Here is a 21,715-nt window from a genome sequence, read left to right on the forward strand (position 1 = left end):
GATGTGGATCAAAAGCAATGGAAAGTAGATGTCATCTGCAAGAATTTTTCAAACGATGAGGCAACTAAGATTATTAGCATGCCAATTAGTTTTCGTTTGCCCAATGATAAACAATATTGGCAATATCCTATTTCTGGTAAGTTCAGTGTCCGATCAACATATCACTTGGCCATTTTAACTATATCTTCACAAACTACAACTCGCCCAAATCAGAGTGTTTCCGACCCCTTATGGAAAAAAATATGGCAAGTTAATGTTCCATCCAAGGTAAGACATTTCCTTTGGAGAGCCTGTGGCACCGGTCAGAGCTCAGCACCAAATCGAACATTAGCCGCTGCCCGTCGCACGACCTACGGAACTTGGACACATTGCCTACAAAGATCAAACTGCTTCAGTGTGGTTGTGAGATTGACCCCACCTACCAGGTATGTGGTTCTGATGAAGAATCATGGGAGCACTTGAGCATCAAGTGTCCGATTATTAAACAGCTCTAGTATGTAAGTCCATTACGACTGGATATTACTCCTTTTGCTGATGGTACCTTTAAAATTCTCTTGGGCAAGCTTCTGAAGGATCTCCTATGTGAGTACGTTGAGCTGTTTTGTATGTTAGCATGGTCTTTGTGGGATGCAAGAAACAGGTTATGTTTTGAAGCTGTAGAATTTCGCCTAATGGACACTGCAGAGAGAGCTCAGAGCCGGCTATTGGAGTTTAAAGATTATCAGCAGAGAATGAGTGTTCCAACTCAAGGTTCAACTGATGAGGTTAGATGGCAAGCGCCGGTGAAAGGAATGGGAAAGGTAAATGCAGATGCTGCCATTTATAAGGATGGAACAACGGGGTTTGGATGTGTTGTTCGTGACATGTCAGGGAAAGTACTCTTGGCGGGGGCGAGAAGGGTCCAAATGGAAGGGAGTACTGTTGTGGCTGAAGCATTGACTATACGTTGGGCGTTGGAGACTATTTGTGCAAGTGGCATTCGAGATATAATAATGGAGAATGATTGTAAAATAGTCATTGATGGTTTGAATGATAAGGGCTGTCCGGAAATATACGGTGAAATGCTGCTACCAGATACTACTACTATTGTTGAGAATATTGATGTTCCTCAATTTGTTTTCGACAAACGTGATGCCAATAGAGTTACTCATTGTTAGCTCATTATGCTACAAATGTAAATGATGAATTTGTATGGGTTGAGGAGGTTCCTAGTGCTGTGGAACTTCTGTTGCTCGAGGACGTTAGGCATTTGCCTATTTTAGGTCCTTTGGAATAAAATCCCTACTCTTTTGCTAAAAAGAAAAAAAATAATGCAATATACATAAATAACTAATTTCATTTAAATTTGTAAAGTTTGTTTAGTTTAAGTTAATTGCGATGCAATCTTAACTCTGTTCGTTTATCGTTATTTTTTGTTTTCATAAATTTCTTTTAATAAAATAAGATCCATTTTAACTCTAGAATATCTAAAGGAAAACTGATTCACAATTGAATAAAATAATTTTTGTTGCAGGCTCTAAACCCTAATCTTGATTATTATTATTATTATTTTCTTGAGAAACCTAACTTGATATTCTAGTTGTTACCTTCTCCTAATTTGCACTTCCAAATTGCAACCTTTACTTATATTTCTTTACGAATTGAAGTGAAAATCCAAAAGGAAGAAGAAAAAGAATAAATCTTTGCTTCTCAACTCAAATACTGTACAATATTTCCTTTTTCTTATTTTACATTTTTTTTTTAATTTTTCTCAGCACTCTGAATAAATCACTGTAAAACCCTTCAATAAAGAAATGCACAACAACAGCAATATTAGACCCCACTGCACGTTCTTCCAAACTCAATTCTCCGACATGTCAAACGTCATAGTTCTCGACAACGGCGGGGGCTATATAAAAGCCGGACACGGCGGCGAACGTGATCCAGTAACAATTATCCCCAACTGTGTCTACCGTCCACTCTCCTCAAAAAAATACCTCCACCCATCGTCCAGCACCACCACCGAAGACCTCACCTCCGCCGTAATCCGCCGCCCAATAGACCGTGGGTACTTAATAAACCCTGACCTCCAGCGCGATATCTGGAATCATGTATTTACTTCACTTCTCCACGTAACTCCTTCAAGTTCTTCTCTTTTATTAACTGAGCCGTTATTTACTCTTCCGTCTATTCAGCGTGCTACTGACGAGCTTGTTTTTGAAGATTTTGGGTTTAATTCCTTGTTTATTACTGATTCACCTAAGTTGGTTCATCTTTATGAGGCAAGTAGAAGGCCTTATGGCTTAGTTTCTAAAGCTCAGTGTAGTTTAGTTGTGGATTGCGGGTTTTCTTTTACTCATGCTGCTCCGGTTTTTCAGAATTTTACGCTTAATTATGGTGTCAAAAGGATTGATTTGGGTGGGAAAGCTTTGACCAATTATTTAAAGGAGTTGGTTTCTTATCGGAGTGTTAATGTTATGGATGAAAGCTTTATTATGGATGATGTTAAAGAGAAATTGTGCTTTGTTTCGCTTGATATTGTGCGCGATTTGCAGATGGCCAGGTATTTTATTTCAATGTAGTTTGTTACTTCGTTTAAGTTCTCCATAAAAGGAACAGACTTGTGCTACTTAGTGTTAGTGATTTCTTGATAGTGAGCTTTGGTTTATTAGTTAGTTAGTAGATCTGCTGGCTCTTTTGAGTTGGTAATGTCATGAATTTTAACAGTCTTGCTTGTAGTTAAATGGGCTCTTTTAAGGGACAAACTTGTTTTGAATTAGTATTACTTACTAAATTAGCACTGTATTTGATGATATGCTTATTGTGACTGTATTATTGAGGTTTGGTTTCTTAGTTAGTTAGCAGAGCTGTTTGTTCTTTTGATTTACTTATTACAATTTTGAGGAACCTTCTTATAGGAAACGTGGGAGGGACAATCTTTTGCGGTGTACTTATGTTCTACCTGATGGTATCAACCACACTAAGGGTTTTGTTAAAGACCCAGACGAAGCAAAGAGATATCTGACTGATGGAGCTACTGCATCTCTACAAACAAACAAGGGTATTGATCAACCAGAAGTTTCAGAGAAGCTTGAGGAGAGAAAGAGAACTGACTTATCAAAAAATGTGAGCTATCTGTTACTGGAGAAATGTTCCCCTGCTTAGTTTTATTCTGATGCAGGACAGCTTTGCATCAATTAACTTCAATTTTTTATTGTCTATGCAGGAGTTTGACTTGACAAATGAACGGTTCCTTGTTCCAGAAATGATCTTCCACCCTGCAGATTTGGGTTTGTATCTGTATCCTATTACTTTTAATTTGAGATACACTTTAGATTTTCAGTTCAAGTTAGATACAAAATGAACTTCTTTTGACTGGTAAATGATTCTGGGGTTTGGAGGCTCTTATTACAATAACTATAATATATGGGATAGTATTAAGACTTATTTTTGTCCATGTGCCCTAGGCTTATCCTTAGATTTCAGCATAAATTTGCCTAGCTTCACTTTTCCTTTTAAAGATCTGTCAACTTCTATATGTGTTTCGATGAGGTCAATATTGTTTAGATTGTAGTGGCAGCCCATAGTTTCTTTATTTTGTTCTTTTGTACAATTGAAGGTGGGTACTTCCCTGCTGTATCTGGAATCAGGTTTCACCTATACCAAAAATCTGGCTATAATTATCTTATTAGAGATGGAAGTCGCATTATTTTTATATGAAAAATTTAAATTAAAAGTGACCATGCTGAAATTATGTAACCTGTGAGAAATTGAGGAAACAAAGCTTAGATGCTGAATGTCATGTTATGGTGTTAAAGAAGGAAAGTATCTTCATATTTGTTCAGTTATGTTGGACTTGAACTTGAAGAAAGCTAATATAAAACCTCTTTTTAGGTTTGAACCAAGCTGGATTAGCAGAGTGCATAGTTCGAGCAGTTAATTCCTGCCATCCTCTTCTTCACCCTGTACTCTATGAGAGGTGATTGTCAAACCTTTGCAGGGTTAATTATTCAAAATTTTCAATTTTCCTTTTCATAATAGAAATTGATAGCGATTTTAATATTGTGTTCAGCATAATATTGACTGGTGGAAGCACATTATTTCCCAGATTTTCTGAGAGACTGTAAGCACTTCCATTTCTTTAGTTTTTGTTGTGTACTCTATATTTTATTTTGAATTTTGGAATTCAATTCACGACTTATGAAATTGCAGCGAAATGGAGCTCAGGCCTCTTGTCCCTGATGACTATCAAGTGAAAATAACCACACTAGAAGAGTAAAGTCTTCACTCCTAGACAGTATTAATCTGACCTTTTTAGTCTTATGGCTCCCCTTTTAATAATCTTGTGATGATTGTCCAGTCCCCTACTAGGTGTATGGCGAGGTGGATCACTTTTGGCATCAAGTCCTGATTTTGAAGCTATGTGCGTCACCAAGTCTGAGTATGAGGAACTTGGATCTGCGCGATGTCGCAGGAGATTCTTTCATTAAGACCTTGAAACTGCTGATTGCTGAAGGTATCACAAGGCCTTACAGTCATACGTTACGGTACAGAAAATATGTGCATTTCTGTTGAGGAGATTACAGTTTACAGACAAGAACTCTGATCTTTTGCCACTTAATTACTTCATGCCTAACTTGTGTTAATTTTTTTGTTAGCTTTATGTGACATTGAAGCAGAATCAAGGAAATGCAGTGGGTGCTCAACTTTCTCCTGAGCCTTCGTGGTTCATGCTGCCTGTTTGGCTAGCATCAAAGCTCAATTGCCTGATTCGACTTGTTATGATCATGGGGTTGAGAGGTTAAAGGTGTTACCTTTTGACTTCTTGCTTGCCAGTGGAAGGGTACTTTATTGAATGTCATTATGACTGCTGGCCTTATTGAATCTCTGCAAGCAGATTGACATGTCTCGTCTCTGGTGTTGAGCAATGGTGACTCCCAGTTGTATTTGCAAGATAATTCCTGTTTGTTGGGGGTGAATTGGGCTAGAGAAGTCTTAATTTTCTTTTTTCTTTCTGTAACTTGTCAAAGTATTCTGGGCGTTGCACATAAGAGTCAGATGTTGTCACATTTCATGTCCAAACCATCAGCATTCTGATGAGAATGCAGGTGTTCCTTGGTGTACAAAGAGTTGTGAAATAAATTTTTTTTTTAAAAAATAGTAAGGTTCTTCAGTTGGTCTCTTTGCATCTCAATGATGAACGTGATAGGTCTGCGAAATTCTCTCCGTACATTTGTTCTATTTAATTAAATAAAAGAAATTACAAAAGAAAACAGATAGCGAAGGTGAAATTTTGGCTCGCAAATAAGGGGTGTTAAAAAATAGAAAAAGAAAAAACTGGAAACTAAGATAAATATTTTCATTTCATATAAAAAATAAAACAAAAGAAAAAAAGCAGAGGAGATGGTGACCGGCGTCGGTAGAGGGTTTCGTTCTTGGTGGTGTTTTGTTGTATTTCAGATGGAAAGATTTTTAAAAAGCAACAGCAAGAGGGCGGCAGAGGAGAGGAGGGGAGATGGTGACTAGCGGCGACGTCAAGATGGTCAAAACAAAGATGAGAGAGAGTTTGTTGATAAGGTAGACGGATATTGAATAGAAGCTCTACTACCTGAAGCTTGCTTATTATTTGGCGGATTTGTGGATTGAAAATTTGTATAGTGAAGTTGGGGTTTAATCTAAAAACACAAATAGATAGACCAAAAAAATAGGTTGATGAGATAAAGATCTTACACAGTAGTGCTTTCATTTTCAGTCTTTTTAAAAATTATTTTTATATTGAAGTATGCCACATCACCTTTCCGACATACTCGATTGAAAAATAGTTTAAAGAGCTTTTTTATGATTTAATATTATAAAATTATAAATTATAAACTTTAATGATAGTGGCTCTAAAGTCCAGGTCAGTGAAAGTAATTTAACCATTAGAGCATCTGGAATGGCAGTAGACAAACATAAACACATTAATTCTTTCACCCCGCGGAAAAGATAGGTAGACAATCAGAAGAGTGAATATAATATCACTTCTCTAAAATTAAAATTACCTTACAGTATGATTTGAAATTGATTCTCAACAATATTCAAGATAATAAAATAACAATAATAATTAATATCCTATAACAGAAAAAATAAAAAGAAAAAAAAAATATAAGTATATATATGATCACCCATAAACAAAACCCAGAAACAAGAAAAAAAGAATCAATGGTATCACTGTGTACTACTGTCAAAATCACATACTCTTGAGTGTCATGCCGAAAACACTTTTGCTGTGATTTACAACACCATTATCCACTTCGGACCAAGGCCTCTACAACAAACAACATTGCCACAAGCCATTCTGTCTGAGCTGATCCAAGCGGAGTATTTCTCTTCAAATCTCTTTCTTTAGTTGTTCTCCCACCATAACCCAACTGGGAAACTGAGCCGATTTTCAACATTGAATCTGGCGTTCGGCTGATATAATTCGGATGCAGTCTCTTCAGCTGGGCATGAGCTTGCTCTCAGCGATCTATCTAGCCTCTTCCAAGCGACAAAATTACAGGAACTCGTCCACATGCTCAGCCAATTAGTCAGAAAACGGCTGTGAGTCCATGCACAGATGCACCAATTTTCTTTGATACTGCCCAAAGTATTCACCAACTGCAATAACGTCTTCATTCTCTGGGTTCAATCCAGGTAAGTCCACTTGAGTATCCTTCACCGTCCCTGATTCATCATCAGAATTTCCTAAATTACTAATAATTTCTTCATGGATTTCACGGCAAGCAAGTATGAACATGGCAGCTGTATCAGGTTGCTGTGCTTCACGGAGTGCAGCAAGGGCTTCTTGCAATGCACCAGCCGCAACAAATAAAACAAGAGCCCTGCATGGGACCATTGTAAGCCATAAGAAAAAGATTGATCAAAATGTTTATAAGGGAACCCCCTACCAACTTTATTTATAAAAAAAAAAAAAAAAAATACCTCCAGATATTGTGTTCAGCACGAAGAACATGCTCAGCCCACCTTTGCAATACCCTGCAGAAAGACAGTCTAATAATGAGATGAGGACGCTTACTCCAGCAGTGTTTATATGCATGCAGATAACAGATTGATGCACAAACACTTGAGGACATGGCAATGATATAAGGATACTAAACCGATTAAGAATTTAACATTCAGGAAAACTAAAAAATGGTAGTTCATCCAGCAACTAAGCTAATTGAGATGACCGCAAACATGGTAGATAAGCATGTTGTCTTGTTGAAATCACACGCATAGAAACCACCACATTCAGATATGGAAATATAAAATGAGAATTAGAAGAAAAAGATAAGACACAGCCTTGGGAGATGCAGCAACCTTAAAGTTTCTAGAGAAAGTTATAGTTTTTAGGGTTTTTTATAATAAAATGAATCAGAACCTTGCATAATCAGATCCCCTCAAGTGCGTCGCAGCTAAAGTAGCAGCGTCTGTCCAGCATCCAGCATCTTGTAGCTGTACAAGTGCATGAATTAATTAGTCAAGGACTTTCATCATCTCAATTGTTGTCAACCTACGCAAAGGCTATAAATAAAATACTCAAATATCATGGGTAAAAAGGTTAATCCCTGGACAAAGGAACCATCAATAAACCATAAAGAGGCCAGCTAATACTTCATGTCTGTATGCATATGATCCTCCCTTCCCAAATTAATTTGTGCATTCACCCTCTGGTAAGCCTGTGTATAATAAATGATGCACAAATACCCCATTCATCTGCCATTTCTATGGAAACTTAGGATGAAAACCAATAATTTGTTGCATATACAGAATGACTAGACTTTTGCATTCTGATGCTGCTTGTGTTTTCATAGACGTGAGACTCATTATCATCTAAGTTTGCCTTGTTTCCATAACTGGGAAAATATGGAATTGGAATTTAGGGATATTTGATAAATGCAGGTTCGAGCACAATTTAAAGGATCTTTTATCACTTGAATTTTGGGAGGAAAAGAGAGAGAAATGTTAATTGAAAATTTTGCTACGTCTGCATGGTATATTATAAAGAAAAATAAAGGAATTTGAGATAGTCCTCACCCTTGATTAACTTGTTACAAAAAATTTAGCAGATACAAATCCACTGATTGCTGAAGTTACTATAATACAGGCCAAGTACTAAAAAGGAAAGACAAGACTCTGATTGCTATTCCAGTAACCCTAGAAATATAGGGCATGATTAAAAATTCATATAAGCCAAACCTGAGAACAAGCTTCTTGATGCCTTCCAACAGCACAAAGAAGATGAGTGCCAGACAATGATCGGTCAGTCCTAACCATATTAGCTGCGACAACCTTGTTGATCATATCACATACAAGAATTGAGAATATTAGAAATCAAGAAAAATGGTTGTAATCCAATCACAATGTTCTGTGCATGTGGAAACATGAGCAATTACAAACAAATGCGCACCTTGACAGCAAGCTCATGAAGAGACCTTGACACAGCAGAAGAAAGAGCCACTGCACGTAGAGCATTTGCATAGAAATAAGAACTATCTGGAGAGGTGGAAAGCAGCAAACTAACTGCTGCTTCCAAATTACCAACTGACACAAGCCTGTTTATCATGGAAATGAGATATATTATCCAAAATTGTTTACGAGAGTAGCTGCACAAAAAGGTGGCCATGTTTTGTGTCAATTTTCTACAGTGTCATGCATCTGGAAGGTGGTTGATCCTAATTATCATGATTAAACCACACAAACAACTTTACACGTCCAAGAAATTTTTCTCTTGCAAACACTTCACCAAAAAAGTGCTAGATAAAGAATGAGAAGTAACAGGCATAAAAAATAAACTGATTGCAACGCAATTGAGATGGATTCGATATGTGTATCATCTACTATAAAATGCACCAGTATGGAAGGTCCAGCATATTGAAGTTGCAAGAGAAAAGGCAACCAGGGGTAGACCGAGGATAACATGAAACACAGTGAAAAAAAATTTTAACAAATATAGTTTTTGGCCTGATTGATATTCACTTGTGAAAATCGAGGTCTCAAGTTTGAGTCTCCATGCATAATGGGATCGCTACCTCTCTTGTATAGCTCACAGCCCATAGGGCCTCCAATGAACAAAAAGAAAAGCCTTTCTATATATGTGTTCCTGAACAAAGACTAATGGAAGAAAAGGACACTTAGAGTTTGTGCAAAGAATTTTTCATGAAGAATATAAAATACTTGCATTTCCATTTGATTCAAGCAGTTATCCTATATGAAGTTATTAGTTAAGGTTATCCACTAGCTTAACATACAGGTTTATGCAGTTAAAAGCATGCTGTTAGGGATCCTCAGTCACACCTTATTGACATGATCTGAATTCCCATGGATAACTTACCTTCAAACTTCAGTTTTTCTGATAGAACAGTATCACTTATAAAAAGCAGCAAATTTATGACTAGTGAGTTGTGAGTAACTAATGGCTCGGTGCTGAAGTCTAAATTAGGGTTTGTCTTCCCACAGACAACTTACCTTGAAACATCAGTTTTTCTGATAGAACAGTATCACTTATAAAAACCAGCAAATTTATGACTAGTGAGTTGTGAGTAACTAATGGCTCGGTACTCAAGTTTTAATTAGGGTTTGTCTGAGTCAATCATGCTTCACTATGTCTCAAGACTTCAGGTTTAGTCCATCAATTACCCATAGAGTTCTCAAGCTTCAGATAGAACAATAAGATAATGAAATTGCAATGTTCTCAAGCTTCAAATATGACCGAGTTTCACCAGCTTGTGCTTTCACATGGTAGTAATTGAGTAGAACAAAATGAGAACCAATGCATACAACTGTAAAGCAGTAAAACAGATGACTCACTCATGCACTCGGTTCTGAATAGCCTCCTCTCCTTCCAACTTCTCATGCCAAGGTATTCGTTCATTAGCATTCTCCCACAACTCTTCTTGCTTGAAAGCCATTGACCTAAATTGACATTTGTGCTGCTACACAAAAATTTCAGATTACAGCAAAGAATATAGAAATATTTATACATATACACATTACTATAGGTATACCCGCATATACAGAATGAAAAAACAAGCAGAATAACTATAAAGGATGATAGAACATAATAAATAAGTGAAAATAAATAATGTCAATAGTAAGACTTACCAATGAATCTCGCTTCTCTGGACCCGTCACTGATTTTCCCTTCGATGCAATTCTGTTCAGCATAGCTGTGTCATCAAGGTCTGGGATCAAAGCTGAGATGGGTACTTTTTGTGGAGACTTGTTTACCAACTTATTCATCAAATGTTTTAGTGCTTGAGGCAACTGCAACCAAAAAATTGCTTCTGAGGTTTCACCAAAAACAGCAGCTGCGAAGGCAAACCTCACAGCATAACCTTTGTGGACTATGGTAGCATATAATCTTGCCCTCTCATCATCAAGTATGCAGCCTTGGGGGAAACATACAAAGCACGTAACCAAAAAACAAATTAATAAAAAACTTAAGGCAGAGCCTTTCCAGAACATCACAAAAGATAACAGAAATAAATTAACCTTCTTTTCGATAAGGCTCTAATACTTTAAGGAGCATTTCTGGCACTACAGAGTCACCAATACGAGGTAAATCAATCATGTAACTGCGCAGATCTGCTGCAGGTAAAGCAGTTCCAGGAATTGAATGAAGCCTCTTGTCAATAGTTGTACCACAAGTGTTAAACCAAGAAGGCTCGACACCCAACTGTAAGATCATCCGCAAAGCCTGTAGCAAAAGCAAAAGCAACAGGTTTTAACAAGACAAAACTCATTCCCTATGGAAACCCAAATCTAATCTCTGAAAAGTAGAAATTCCTTTCTCACAGATATTTCTGGATTTTCACCATCATCTAAGCACAAATAACTCAATTCATTTGAAGACTTTTTCTACTCTGTTAAAAAGAAAGGGCTAGGAGGAAGTGAGAGTCATCCTGTTCCTTTTTCATTTCTAAATAAATTGTACAGAAACACAGAATTCACCGGGCAATGTCATCTAAAGGAACACACTGATAGCAAGTGAGCCATTAGCACAAGCATGTGTGACATATTACAAAAGGTATTCTGATTTAAAGAAAAATAAATAAAAACAAATACAAAGAATAAGACAATTAAAAAGAACAGGAAAATAACCAGCGCATGTGGTGTGGGAAACAGTATTGGAGAGCATATTGGCATAGGCCTAAATCTTTCTTTAATAGCTCGCGAATGCAGTCCATAGCCAGGTTTTTTGTCATTTCTGCACGGATAGGACAGCATGGCAATTATTACACCAAACATAATCTTCAGTTAATTAAGGAGTAAGGCATACTCCGATAATAACATTTTGAAACAGTGGCACAGAAAAATAAAAGATTCATCTCAAGTAAACACAACATTCTTTTTATGATGGACCAAATTCTGCCATTCAGAAAAATATCTCTGTGACAACAAATATACAGCAGATGGAGCAGGAATTCAGACATTAGCTGTTCATCTCTGACACGTGACATCCATAATCAACCCAAATTTGCAAAACTTTATAATGAATCAAAATATTGAAATGAGTTAAAAGAACTATGCAAAAGAGTAAGTTATTTTCCAAATCTCAGCTTCAATTTCCTACATCCTTCTCTGGGGCCAAGAAGATAGATTAATTCTAAAAAGAACAGGTAAACACGAAGTGTTTGTCAGTGATCTAATACTACTCCCATCTTTCCTCTAATTTAGAGCCATAATACAGCAGAACATCCGAGGCCCCTTAACATTCTCCCATGCAAGGGCAGTAGTAGTCTATAATGAGGCACTTTCCTGCTTGTATTGAATTACTGAAGCCAGCTCCAACATTTTAGCAACACCCAACTACAAGGCCCCCTACCGGACCTTATCAAGCATGAAAGTGCACAGAAATTTTACTTTGACTTAGTACCACCATCTGTCATAAGTTCAAAAGGGTATTTGACAGTATCAAACTTAGACGATCAGAGAGTGCAAACCCTTGAATAAAAGTACACATGATAGAGCTCATTGACAATCTCCCACATAAGGCGAGTAATAATAAAATAAACAGGAGTCTATCAACTCATCTAAGATGGTACTTACACATTAACCTCAACAAGACGGAAGCTACTATCAGCTCCAGCAATGCATAATACCAAAGGGTCATTTTTGTCAGTTCGCACAGGCAACCAATCAAGTTCCAATACAAGAGTTCCAGGAAATTGAGGTTGCAAAAGTGAATTGGCTAATGGATCCTGAGTATCCTGCAAAACATCCAGCATATACACAGAGATAAGTGACAAAAGAGTGCTTATTAAATAATACCAAGAGATATGACTCACAAGAATATACATACATACATACATACATATAAATAAATATTATATATAGAGAGAGAGAGAGAGAGCATGCATGCTGGATTTTAACACAAGAAGAGAGAGGGAGGGTGTAAAATGCAGCACATCAAACTACATAAAATAACAAGTCCGTGAAAATCAGATGCAGTGCGAAAACATAACATGCACAAAGCATGAAAAAGCAAAATCGCGAATTGCCATTTTATGCTTACAAGGTCAAACACAGAAAATGTATTATCATAAAAAAGCACTGCAATACGCCCTCGACTACGATCTCCAGGAACAACAGGGGAGAATTTGATTCTTCGAATCCCTTCTCGGTGAGTGTTAAATGATGAAGAATGCCCAGTTGTCACGTCCCACCACCGTATGTTCCCAGACCTGTCACCCATAACCTGAGAAATAGTAAAGTCACTACCTATAACGGAACTTCTAGAAGAACCAAAATTTTGATCAAGAATAATAATGAAGGAAAATGTTAAGATAACAGCGATACATACTACGTGAGGCAAGCGGTAAGCCATGGCTGTAATCAATCCATCAGATGAAACAAATGAAGAAGAAGGCCATTTTGGTCTACAAAACAAGCACAAAAAGCTACATGAGCTAAAGGGACCAATATACATCCATGTAGCATAAAGGATAGAAATCACAAGAGAAAAATTTTGATCACTGAAAAATCATAACGATTATGATTAAAAGAAGCATTTTCTGTATATTGACAAACAAAAAATATATATATATAAGAAGGCCAAAGAAATTCGTCTTCCCTATGCACGACAAAATCAAAGTTATTACTAGAGGTAGAGACCTCCAGCCTAACCCTAACTGGACCCAACTCTAGTTGTTGAACTTCAGAAAACCATTCTCATTTTCCATATGTTTGGGGCATTATATACAACAAAAGTACTAGTCCACTTGTATGGCTTCCACCACATTATTTAGAATCCTAATCAGAAAGTAGGTTTGAAGAACCCAATAGAGTGTATTACATTATAAAATGCTTCATAAGGATATTTCTTTATATCTTTTATAGTTTATAATTTCTGTCATGCAGAGAATAAACCATAAGAACAAGACAGATTTTTAATTCTCAAATGCCAAAGCTATGCTGATAGAACAGTAATATTATGCAAACTACATATCTAATCAAATAAACTAACATTGCAATCCTAAAAAGAGTTAAAAATCTACATCTGATTGTTTCCTCATAGAGTATATATGAAAATTCAAAAGCAGAATTCACGTGCAGTAGAGGATCCAACTCCTGAATGCAAATGGGCCATTGTATGACAAGAAACCAGAATGGTAAGTCTGCTTTCAGACCATTTTCCTTTGATATAACTTGGCATAACAGAATCCTCATTCTGTCATATTTAATTATTATACCTGAAGTCCCGGATCCTCCGTCCATGAACCTCAAAAACTCCAAGTGCACCATTTACTAGTGCAAATGCAAAACTTTCCGCTGTGTCATCCTGAGATGCATCTGAGCTTGCTGGTGCTACACATAAACACTACTTCTATGTTCAACATATTTTAAATATCCAGATAATAAAAGAAGCATTCTCTAATTCAGATAGTACTTAAAAAGATAATACTTTTAAACGGACACTAAAAAGAGATTACTAGATTCTGATGAAGATGCTTTTGGAGTAGATGCTCCATCTGATGTTACTGGTTGCTGTTCTTTGGATGACCACGAAAATTGCCTAGAGGGACCATTTTGAACTGTCCGTGGAACTGTTGGAAGAGTCCATTCCAATACCGTGAATGGAAGAGCTAATGATCTAAGCTACATGGAGGTATAAAGCATAATAATTATCTAGAAGAAGCAAACAGTAAAGCATTAAGAAATTTGTTTTTGAAAAAAATGTATACTGCACAAATTTAATTGCATCATAAGTCGAAAGAGGAAAAAGAAAAGAGTTAATTCTTATTAAATTAAAACAAAAAAAATTATTTATAACTAACCATTATACAATTTACTATATGATGACACATGATACGTGAAGATGAAAAAGAATTGACGTGCATGAGAACATAATCTACTGTTTACAGTTTAATGGACTTCATTTACAATTTCAAAGCAATCTATCTTCAAACAAGCAAGTTGTTTTAAAAGCTATAGATAACCAATGTCCCAACAATTGTTGAGCAGCAGATATCCATTTACATTAGCAAATACCATTGCAAGTAACAAAAAGAAGCCATTTTATGTTGTCCACTAAAATAAAAGCCACATTTACACCACAAGAAATTACAGCTTTTGGTTCCGCCCCCACAAATATATCGCATACATAAATTTCCTTTCAAAAGCACATTGATAGCTAAAAGATAGACATGCTATAGCTAATAAATTCTCCAATGACACATATAGCTAAATATGTATAATCATAACTGTATCCTCAAAGTAATCTCAGAAGGTCAAATAAATTATCATTAAGAAAGATGGCATTTAAAGCATATACTTGGTCCAGCATCAACTCCCATGCTTCGGCACATTATTCACCAAACTACATGGGGCCAATCATCAATGGATATCAATTTTCAAAAGGAAAAAGATACTGAGCTGTATAAAGTATGGAGCAATGAAGAAACATCTGAAGTGCTAACTAAAAATAAAAGGTATCAGCCAACAAACCATGATGGGACTTTTTGTCATTGCCCAAACCTCCACAGGTGCATCACGAAACAAAATAAGAAGATACCTGGATATTTTAGAACACAAGTGTAATTTAGTAATGAATGCATATAATATGAGGTGTCTATGAATATTAGTTAAGACTGGATAAAATAGGAGATACTGAAAGAAATAACTCAGGAGATAATATAGAAGTACACGTCTTGCAGTTATATATGAAGTAGCTAGCTAATATGCATCAAAGATACAAAAGCATGGATATCAAGACAACCTTCCAGATGAAGAAGTCCTTAAAGCTCTAATGGGTGCACGCTCTGGCTTTTGCAAAACTCGAAATGGCCTATTTAGGCCACTTCGAACACAGGTTACCACAAGCCTATTAATGTAACCTCCAGTCTTTTCATTCACCTGAGTCACAAAAGCAAGAGGGGAGGGAGGTTAAGGGAATAAAACAAAAAAAAAATCACTATAATGCATTTGAAGAAAAAATAATCTAAGTGTCTATACCTGACTGTAAGAAAATGAAACTAGTCTAGAATTTCCAAGCCACCGTAATCCCCTTACTGTACCATTATGAACTGAGAAACTGGCAGCAACAGCATTGGCAGAAACATCAACAATGTCAACTGTTCCGCTCTGAGTTCCCAAAGCCACCAGGGAAACAGCTGCAGCAGGATAATTTCCTCCACCTTCATGGTATAATACCTCATTAACCACAATCTTAATTATAATTTAAAGTATGATACAAATTTAAAAATTATAAAGAAACAAAAAAAATTAAGTGTTGGGATGAAACTAACGAGCCAAAGTAGCTGTCAAAGAGGGAGAGGGTACAGCCAGCATTGTGACTGTTGAAGAAAGAAGCTGCAACTGTCCAACTAGGCTGATCTGCGAGAGTCCTGGCAGGTAAGTATGCATAGATAACCCAAAAAATGTAGAAAGGATGAATAAGAACAATATTCACTAAGATAGTCATTGTTTGTGGAGAGGATAATGAATACTACACTTCACTAAGATAACCATTAGTCACAGACCAGTAAAACAAAAAGCAAAGACGCACTCTTGATTATGAACAGAGACATGAAGAACTGTAGCTAAAACTTTAAAAGCATAAGTTTCCTTTGTCTAATTAACAATTTTAGACTCATGCCACTGTGTCAGAGGTATATAATTAATATAAATTAACATCAAAGAAAAAAATCTTATTCACTAACCTTATATGAGATGCATGCCTGGTTGAGAACCAATGGTGGACGGCTTTTATTTCCACTTGCATTATCTTGTTGCTTGCCTGCTTCTGGACCTGGGGCAAGTCCATCAGCAGAAGCTATGCCATCAGCATTAGCCCCTAAACGTGGCACTTCATTGACATCAGAAGCCACATCCAATTCTTTGACATCTTTTTTAAAGTCACCAGTCCCTTCAACAGTGAAGAGCCAGTTCCATATTTTTCCATCATCAGAAATGGAAATCAGATGTGTCTTGGAAAGAAGAAGAGTATCATCAAAGAAATCGAAAGGATTATCAAAATCCTTCTCAGATAAAGGAGTGTTAGGTATATCAGAACACAACTTGGCAACATTTTGGAGTATGGACTCTGACTGAGAGATGGTGACAGCCAAAACTGAAGGCGAAGGAACAGATGTGCCAATTGAAGGCATTAATTCCTCTATTGCACACATTACATGCAACTGCTCTCCACTGTGATCATATGCAGATAAGTACATTCCCTTGAGGTAGGAATTAAGTTCAAAATGCAATATAATCATCATTACAGCCAAACATTGGAAAAAGAGCAGTATAATAAAATGAAACAAAGGCAGGAAGGCAACAAATACCACAAGAAAAATAGTGAAAAGCATCTATATTAATGAGAATGCACATAATTACAGCCAGTAATTACAATACCTTTCTTCATGATTAATAATTATCACATATAAGAACTACAATAAACTTCTATAGAATTCGTAATATTGCCAGCTACAAATTGTCCAAGCTTCTTTTCTATAAACTGTGACTAAATTTAAAGAATTGAATTACAATCTCAAAAGCTTCCACATAAATGTAATATCTCTCTCTTCACCACCAATAAGCTGTTAAGGCTATAACATAATGGCCCTGCTTGGAAATAATCATGTGCAAGAGTTGAATTATATTGAATTTTTGCAAACTCATCACTTTTGCGTGAGTTTGTTCCTTTCAGGACACCTTTTTTATTTGAGTTCTCCAAACACCAGAATTAACTAAATCGAATTCCATTGAATTAAGTTATTGCATTTTTAGAATTTAGATGAGTACTTTAAACAAATTCAACTTGTGATGTCTCAAACTTTCAACAAAAGTAGATGAAAATACAAAACATAAATTTGCAACACAATAAATAAATTATAGGTATAACAAACAGTAATTTCAGGTGTCGAATAAGACTTACTCTTTCCGCCGCCAAATGCTGAGCTTTCCATCAAGGTGAACACAATAAAGCAACTCATTATTCGGATCAGGCAACACATCCAAGAACTTACTACAACCTCTGGGTAACGCCGTACTAAACAGCGCTGTTTCGTACTGCAAATCAAACACAATTAACTCTCTAGGAAACGTCACAAACACAATATGCCTCCACTGCGGTGAGAACGAAAATTTCACACTATACAAAGGAAAAACCGCCGACGCAGGAGCAGGAGAAGATCCACCACTATTAGAGGACGTCGTGTCCCTCTCTAATCTCGCTAATTCACTATAATCCGTTTTAATACTGAGTTCTTTGATCACAATATCATTTTCTGTCTCTCCAAGTACTTTAATAGACAACAAAAGGCCTTTGAGTCCAATCGCACAAAAATGGCGTGAATCAAACGGATCGCGTCGTATACATGATAAAAACTCAGGAGACGCGTCGTATTTGAAGAAACATTTAGGGATAGTCGTAGTTGTAGTTGCAGTAGTGTAGAGAGAAAGAGTAGAAGTACCGGAAATAGCAGCGAGAATGTAAGAGTCAGGGCGGGAGAGGATCCAACAGAGGTCCTGGACCCCACATTTAGGACTGGGATCATGATCGAGCCAGAGAAGGACAGATTTGAGACGGAAATCAAGGAGAGCGATGCGGCCGTGGCGGTCAGCGGCGGCGAGGAGGAGGTGAGAGGAGGAAGATTCGGTGGAGAGAAGGTCGCGAGGAAGAGGGAGCGGGGTCCAGCGTACAGAAGTAATGAAAGGAGAGAGAGAGGAGGAGGAGGAGGAGGAAGAAGAAGAAGAATTGGGAGGAGGCGAGAGAGGGATAGTGGAAATGAGTTGGAGGGAACGGGAATCGACGATGGAAATTGAAGATCCCGATGGGAATGCTAGGAGGCCAGAGGAGGAGAGGTCGATGGAATTGAAATTGTTGCGCGATGGTGGGCCTGGTAGCATGCACTCCGAGGTCGAGTCTGTTTGTGGTGTTCTCGGGAGAGACATTTCCTTCTGTTTTCTCTTTCTTTTGTTGGCTGAGGCCTGTGGGATTGAAGAGGAAAGTCTGGAGAAGGGTGGTGTTGTGTTTGGTTTTGAGAGGGGCTGAAAGTAAATGCTGACTTTTCTTTTCCCTCTCTTTACCAGTATTTGCTAGCAGTGGTGAGTGTGAGATTCAGTTTTCACGCGCCAGAAAACTTGAGATTGTTCTTCTCTTTTTTTGGGAGAATTTTCTTGTATCTTTTGTAATAAAATGGTTAGCTTTTTAACTTTTTACGGGAATAATTACTGCCTTTGATTTTTGTGTTTTAGACAACGAAAAGGACCCTTTGTGTTTTTTCTTTCTTTTTTTTAAAAAATTTTAACGACATTTTCTTAAACTAAACTTCTGGTCCAAGCTAAATTCAGTAATCAGTTTAATTGCTCATTACCACAGGCCAAAATTTATAAATTATATAATAGAAAATTGTTGATTCGGTTTCACATAATATCTGGTAAAGTATATAATAAAACAAAATAAATTTAAATTTTTTTATTTTTATTTTAATAATATGGCATTGCCGCGGTATATATTTTCCTGATATGTTATACATTTTTTTCATTTTATTAATATGATTAAACTATGTACATAATTTATTATGAGAAAATATATTACACACTTAAAATCGAAAATTTACGAACATGTTTTATACTTTCTCTTGTGTAAAAATCAAACCTTCATTTTTGCTATCCAAGCCCTTAACTTATTTAAATTACCATTCAAATCCTTTGACTAACAGCGTGGTTAGTCCATATTTTGCTAAGTTTAGTAAAATAATGAAACAAATTTAGTGGATTTCACTAAGTTATACTTTCAATTCAAATATTTTCTTTTCATTATTTTATTCTCACACCGCAAGGCCCTCCGTTGCACCGTAAACTCGGCTCTTCCACCCACACTCACAAACATCCCCCTCCACTCACGCCCCAAACCATCATTTTCTCTCCTATTGATCTTCCATTTTCTCTTTGTCTTTCTGAGAATGGAAATTCTAAATAAAGATTTTATAGTTTTACCAGTTTATAATCTTAAATATATAATTTTATTAAAAATAAAAAATTATATAATTATAAATTATAATAAAAAATATTTCGCTTTAAAAATTATAATCCGCAAGAATTTAATCATTTTCACTCCTATAAACTATCATTATTATATTATTCGGTTTGATATTACGAATTTAAAACTTAACAATTCATAATTTAATTGTTTAACTATTAAATCGATATCATCATATTAATAATTTCTTAAATAGTTAAACAATAAAATTATGAATTGTCGAACTATAAACTAATAATATCAAATACAAGCAATATGATAATAATGGTTGATTGAAATAAACATAGTTAAATCATTATGAATTGAAATTTTTTAATAATGAAAATGCTTATCTCGATTTGTAACCGTGCATCCTTCGTTCATCTAAAAAATATACATTTTGAGTTTGATACCTCAGTCAAACTGTGAAAAATTATTACTATTTCATCTACGTACTGTTGGATAGAATATTAGTTTATTTTAATTCAACAACAAAATAATTAAGATTTGAAAATCCAATTTAAATAATGGCATCAAGTGCAAGTATAGCACATGAATTAAACCAATCCCATCTTTAAATCTAATAGACCCATCACCGCCACAAATGGCGTTGATGCTTTAACACCAACTCAAATCGAAGTATGTCAGCAAACCCACAACAAAAAACAACGACAAATCTCACTTGTCTTTGTATTTCATCATTTCAGCTCCCTTGAAGAACTATTCATTGTCCTTTCACTTTATCTCTGATACTCTTGTCTAACGCTCTCAAGTGGTAAATTAATGAGCAAAAACGCTCTGTCTCTGTACTCTATTTCCTTTTTCAAATAATAATAATAATAATCATGAAAGATTCTATTAGCATTTTTAATTTAGTTGCTAGACCACTGTTGTCGCTGGAGTTGAATCTTAGCTTACTGCCATGCTTAGAACTGAAGGGTACTTGCACAGCTTCCTGCAGCATCGACAGCCAACATGCATAATGATGCTCTTTAGATAATTATAGTTATCAATGGCAAATTTTAGAGCTCTTGAATTCTGCTAGAGGATCTTTCCCTTCTTCTCATTTGCAAAAGTAATCAATTTCAAAACAAATAAATAAACAAAATTGAAGAGTATGAAAGTGGCGGGCAACAATAACAGGTAACAGCAGCGATGATTGCAGCGACATCAAATAGCAGGCGAACAGCGTAGGAAAGCAGCAGCATCCCTCTTTCCTTGCTGGAGAAAACTGTAGCAACAGCAATAATTTGTCTTTTTCTTATAGTTATATGTAAAATAACAGGTTTATTTGGTTCATGCAACAGCCAAAAGTTAAAAATAAATAGTTATCTCAAAATTAGTTTGAATTTAAACAAACAAAAAATTCCATGAAATTATTATTCTTCAATTTTATAGAATAATCTATTGAATGAGAAATTATAAAATAATTATTATATATTTTAGAAAATAATATATTTTTTAATTATGTATTTTAATTTCGTTTGATATCATCTTTTGTTATCCATCACAGGTATATATTAATATATATAATTTTTAATTATAATTTTATTTAAAAATAATTAAGTATCTATGAATCAAATAATAAAATTAAAATTATATAGGAATAATTATTTTATTTCTATTTATTCTATTCTTTACAAACTATTATTTAATTTTATGAATTAAATATAGCCCACGTGTTTTATATTATTATTTTTCATTGTTATTCATAACTTTTAGTGAGTATTGCTTCAATCTAGAATAATTTTTAATCTCTCTCTCTCTCTCTCTCTATATATATATATATATATATATATAAGATTTAAATTTTTTATATGTATGTTTAATTTTTGACACATAAAATTTAAGTTTATGTATAATTTTATAATTTTTTATTAATTTACTGATTCATAAGTTACATTTTTAATTAAATATTGACTCTAATTCTAAAAAATAGCATATTAATTATACTTTAATATTATATTAACTAATAAATAATTTTATAATCATATAATAATAGTAATTCTATTATGAGAAATAGCATATTAATTTTAGTTTGATATTATACTAACTAATAAATTAGTTTTATAATCAAATGATAATTTTAATTTTAAAAAGTAACATCTTAAATTTTATTTTTAATATTATATTTAATAAAAATTAATTTTTAATTATATAATAAATTTTTTAAAAAATAATAATATCGATTATATTAATTTACATAATATTATATTAATTAATAAAAATTTAGAATAATTTTTATAT

The 21,715-nt window shown here is 35.2% G+C and overlaps 2 protein-coding genes across 11 annotated transcripts; one reads left to right on the plus strand and one right to left on the minus strand.

The window, feature by feature from the left end:
- The first annotated feature begins 1,637 nt into the window (after positions 1-1,637).
- On the plus strand, positions 1,638-5,128 carry LOC8270207 (actin-related protein 6). Of its 3 annotated transcripts, XM_048372234.1 has the most exons (9): positions 1,638-2,261; positions 2,358-2,542; positions 2,898-3,105; positions 3,206-3,269; positions 3,874-3,958; positions 4,052-4,102; positions 4,192-4,254; positions 4,340-4,495; positions 4,638-5,128. In XM_048372234.1, the coding sequence occupies exons 1-8, from the start codon at positions 1,794-1,796 to the stop codon at positions 4,467-4,469; spliced, it is 1,254 nt and encodes a 417-aa protein (XP_048228191.1). In that variant the 5' UTR covers positions 1,638-1,793; the 3' UTR covers positions 4,470-4,495; positions 4,638-5,128. The 3 variants fall into 3 exon arrangements, 2 of the variants coding, with proteins under 2 accessions (XP_048228191.1, XP_002527184.2); XR_007215252.1 differs by having other exon boundaries at positions 1,638-2,542; positions 4,340-4,526; XM_002527138.4 differs by having other exon boundaries at positions 1,640-2,542.
- Positions 5,129-5,985: 857 nt separating this feature from the next.
- LOC8270209 (WD repeat-containing protein 11) lies at positions 5,986-18,640 on the minus strand. Of its 8 annotated transcripts, none has more exons than XM_015724185.3 (20): positions 17,381-18,620; positions 16,164-16,650; positions 15,750-15,837; positions 15,457-15,638; positions 15,221-15,357; positions 14,950-15,016; positions 13,935-14,100; positions 13,695-13,803; positions 12,806-12,881; positions 12,518-12,700; positions 12,052-12,212; positions 11,104-11,209; positions 10,495-10,699; positions 10,105-10,391; positions 9,811-9,935; positions 8,411-8,555; positions 8,200-8,292; positions 7,382-7,455; positions 6,943-6,996; positions 5,986-6,842 (listed from the first exon to the last, which is right to left on the minus strand). In XM_015724185.3, the coding sequence occupies exons 1-20, from the start codon at positions 18,397-18,399 to the stop codon at positions 6,545-6,547; spliced, it is 4,062 nt and encodes a 1,353-aa protein (XP_015579671.2). In that variant the 5' UTR covers positions 18,400-18,620; the 3' UTR covers positions 5,986-6,544. The 8 variants fall into 8 exon arrangements, 4 of the variants coding, with proteins under 4 accessions (XP_015579671.2, XP_015579668.2, XP_015579672.2 ...); XM_015724182.3 differs by having other exon boundaries at positions 13,695-13,809; positions 17,381-18,619; XM_015724186.3 differs by having other exon boundaries at positions 9,811-9,932; positions 17,381-18,616.
- Between the last annotated feature and the right edge of the window lie 3,075 nt (positions 18,641-21,715).

The sequence above is a fragment of the Ricinus communis genome, chromosome 3 (assembly GCF_019578655.1).
Source record: "Ricinus communis isolate WT05 ecotype wild-type chromosome 3, ASM1957865v1, whole genome shotgun sequence".
Classification (NCBI taxonomy): domain Eukaryota; kingdom Viridiplantae; phylum Streptophyta; class Magnoliopsida; order Malpighiales; family Euphorbiaceae; genus Ricinus; species Ricinus communis.

Excerpts from the sequence above, each read along its gene's own strand:
- LOC8270207 (XM_002527138.4), top strand. The coding sequence starts at position 1,794 with ATGCACAACAACAGCAATATTAGACCCCACTGCACGTTCTTCCAAACT. Across the intron at positions 2,543-2,897 it reads CGCGATTTGCAGATGGCCAG|GAAACGTGGGAGGGACAATC; the intron begins GTATTTTATTTC and ends ACCTTCTTATAG. Across the intron at positions 4,255-4,339 it reads AAAATAACCACACTAGAAGA|TCCCCTACTAGGTGTATGGC; the intron begins GTAAAGTCTTCA and ends ATGATTGTCCAG.
- LOC8270209 (XM_015724182.3), bottom strand. The coding sequence starts at position 18,399 with ATGTCTCTCCCGAGAACACCACAAACAGACTCGACCTCGGAGTGCATG. Across the intron at positions 7,456-8,199 it reads ATCAAGAAGCTTGTTCTCAG|CTACAAGATGCTGGATGCTG; the intron begins GTTTGGCTTATA and ends GCACTTGTACAG. Across the intron at positions 6,997-7,381 it reads AGGGGATCTGATTATGCAAG|GGTATTGCAAAGGTGGGCTG; the intron begins GTTCTGATTCAT and ends GTCTTTCTGCAG.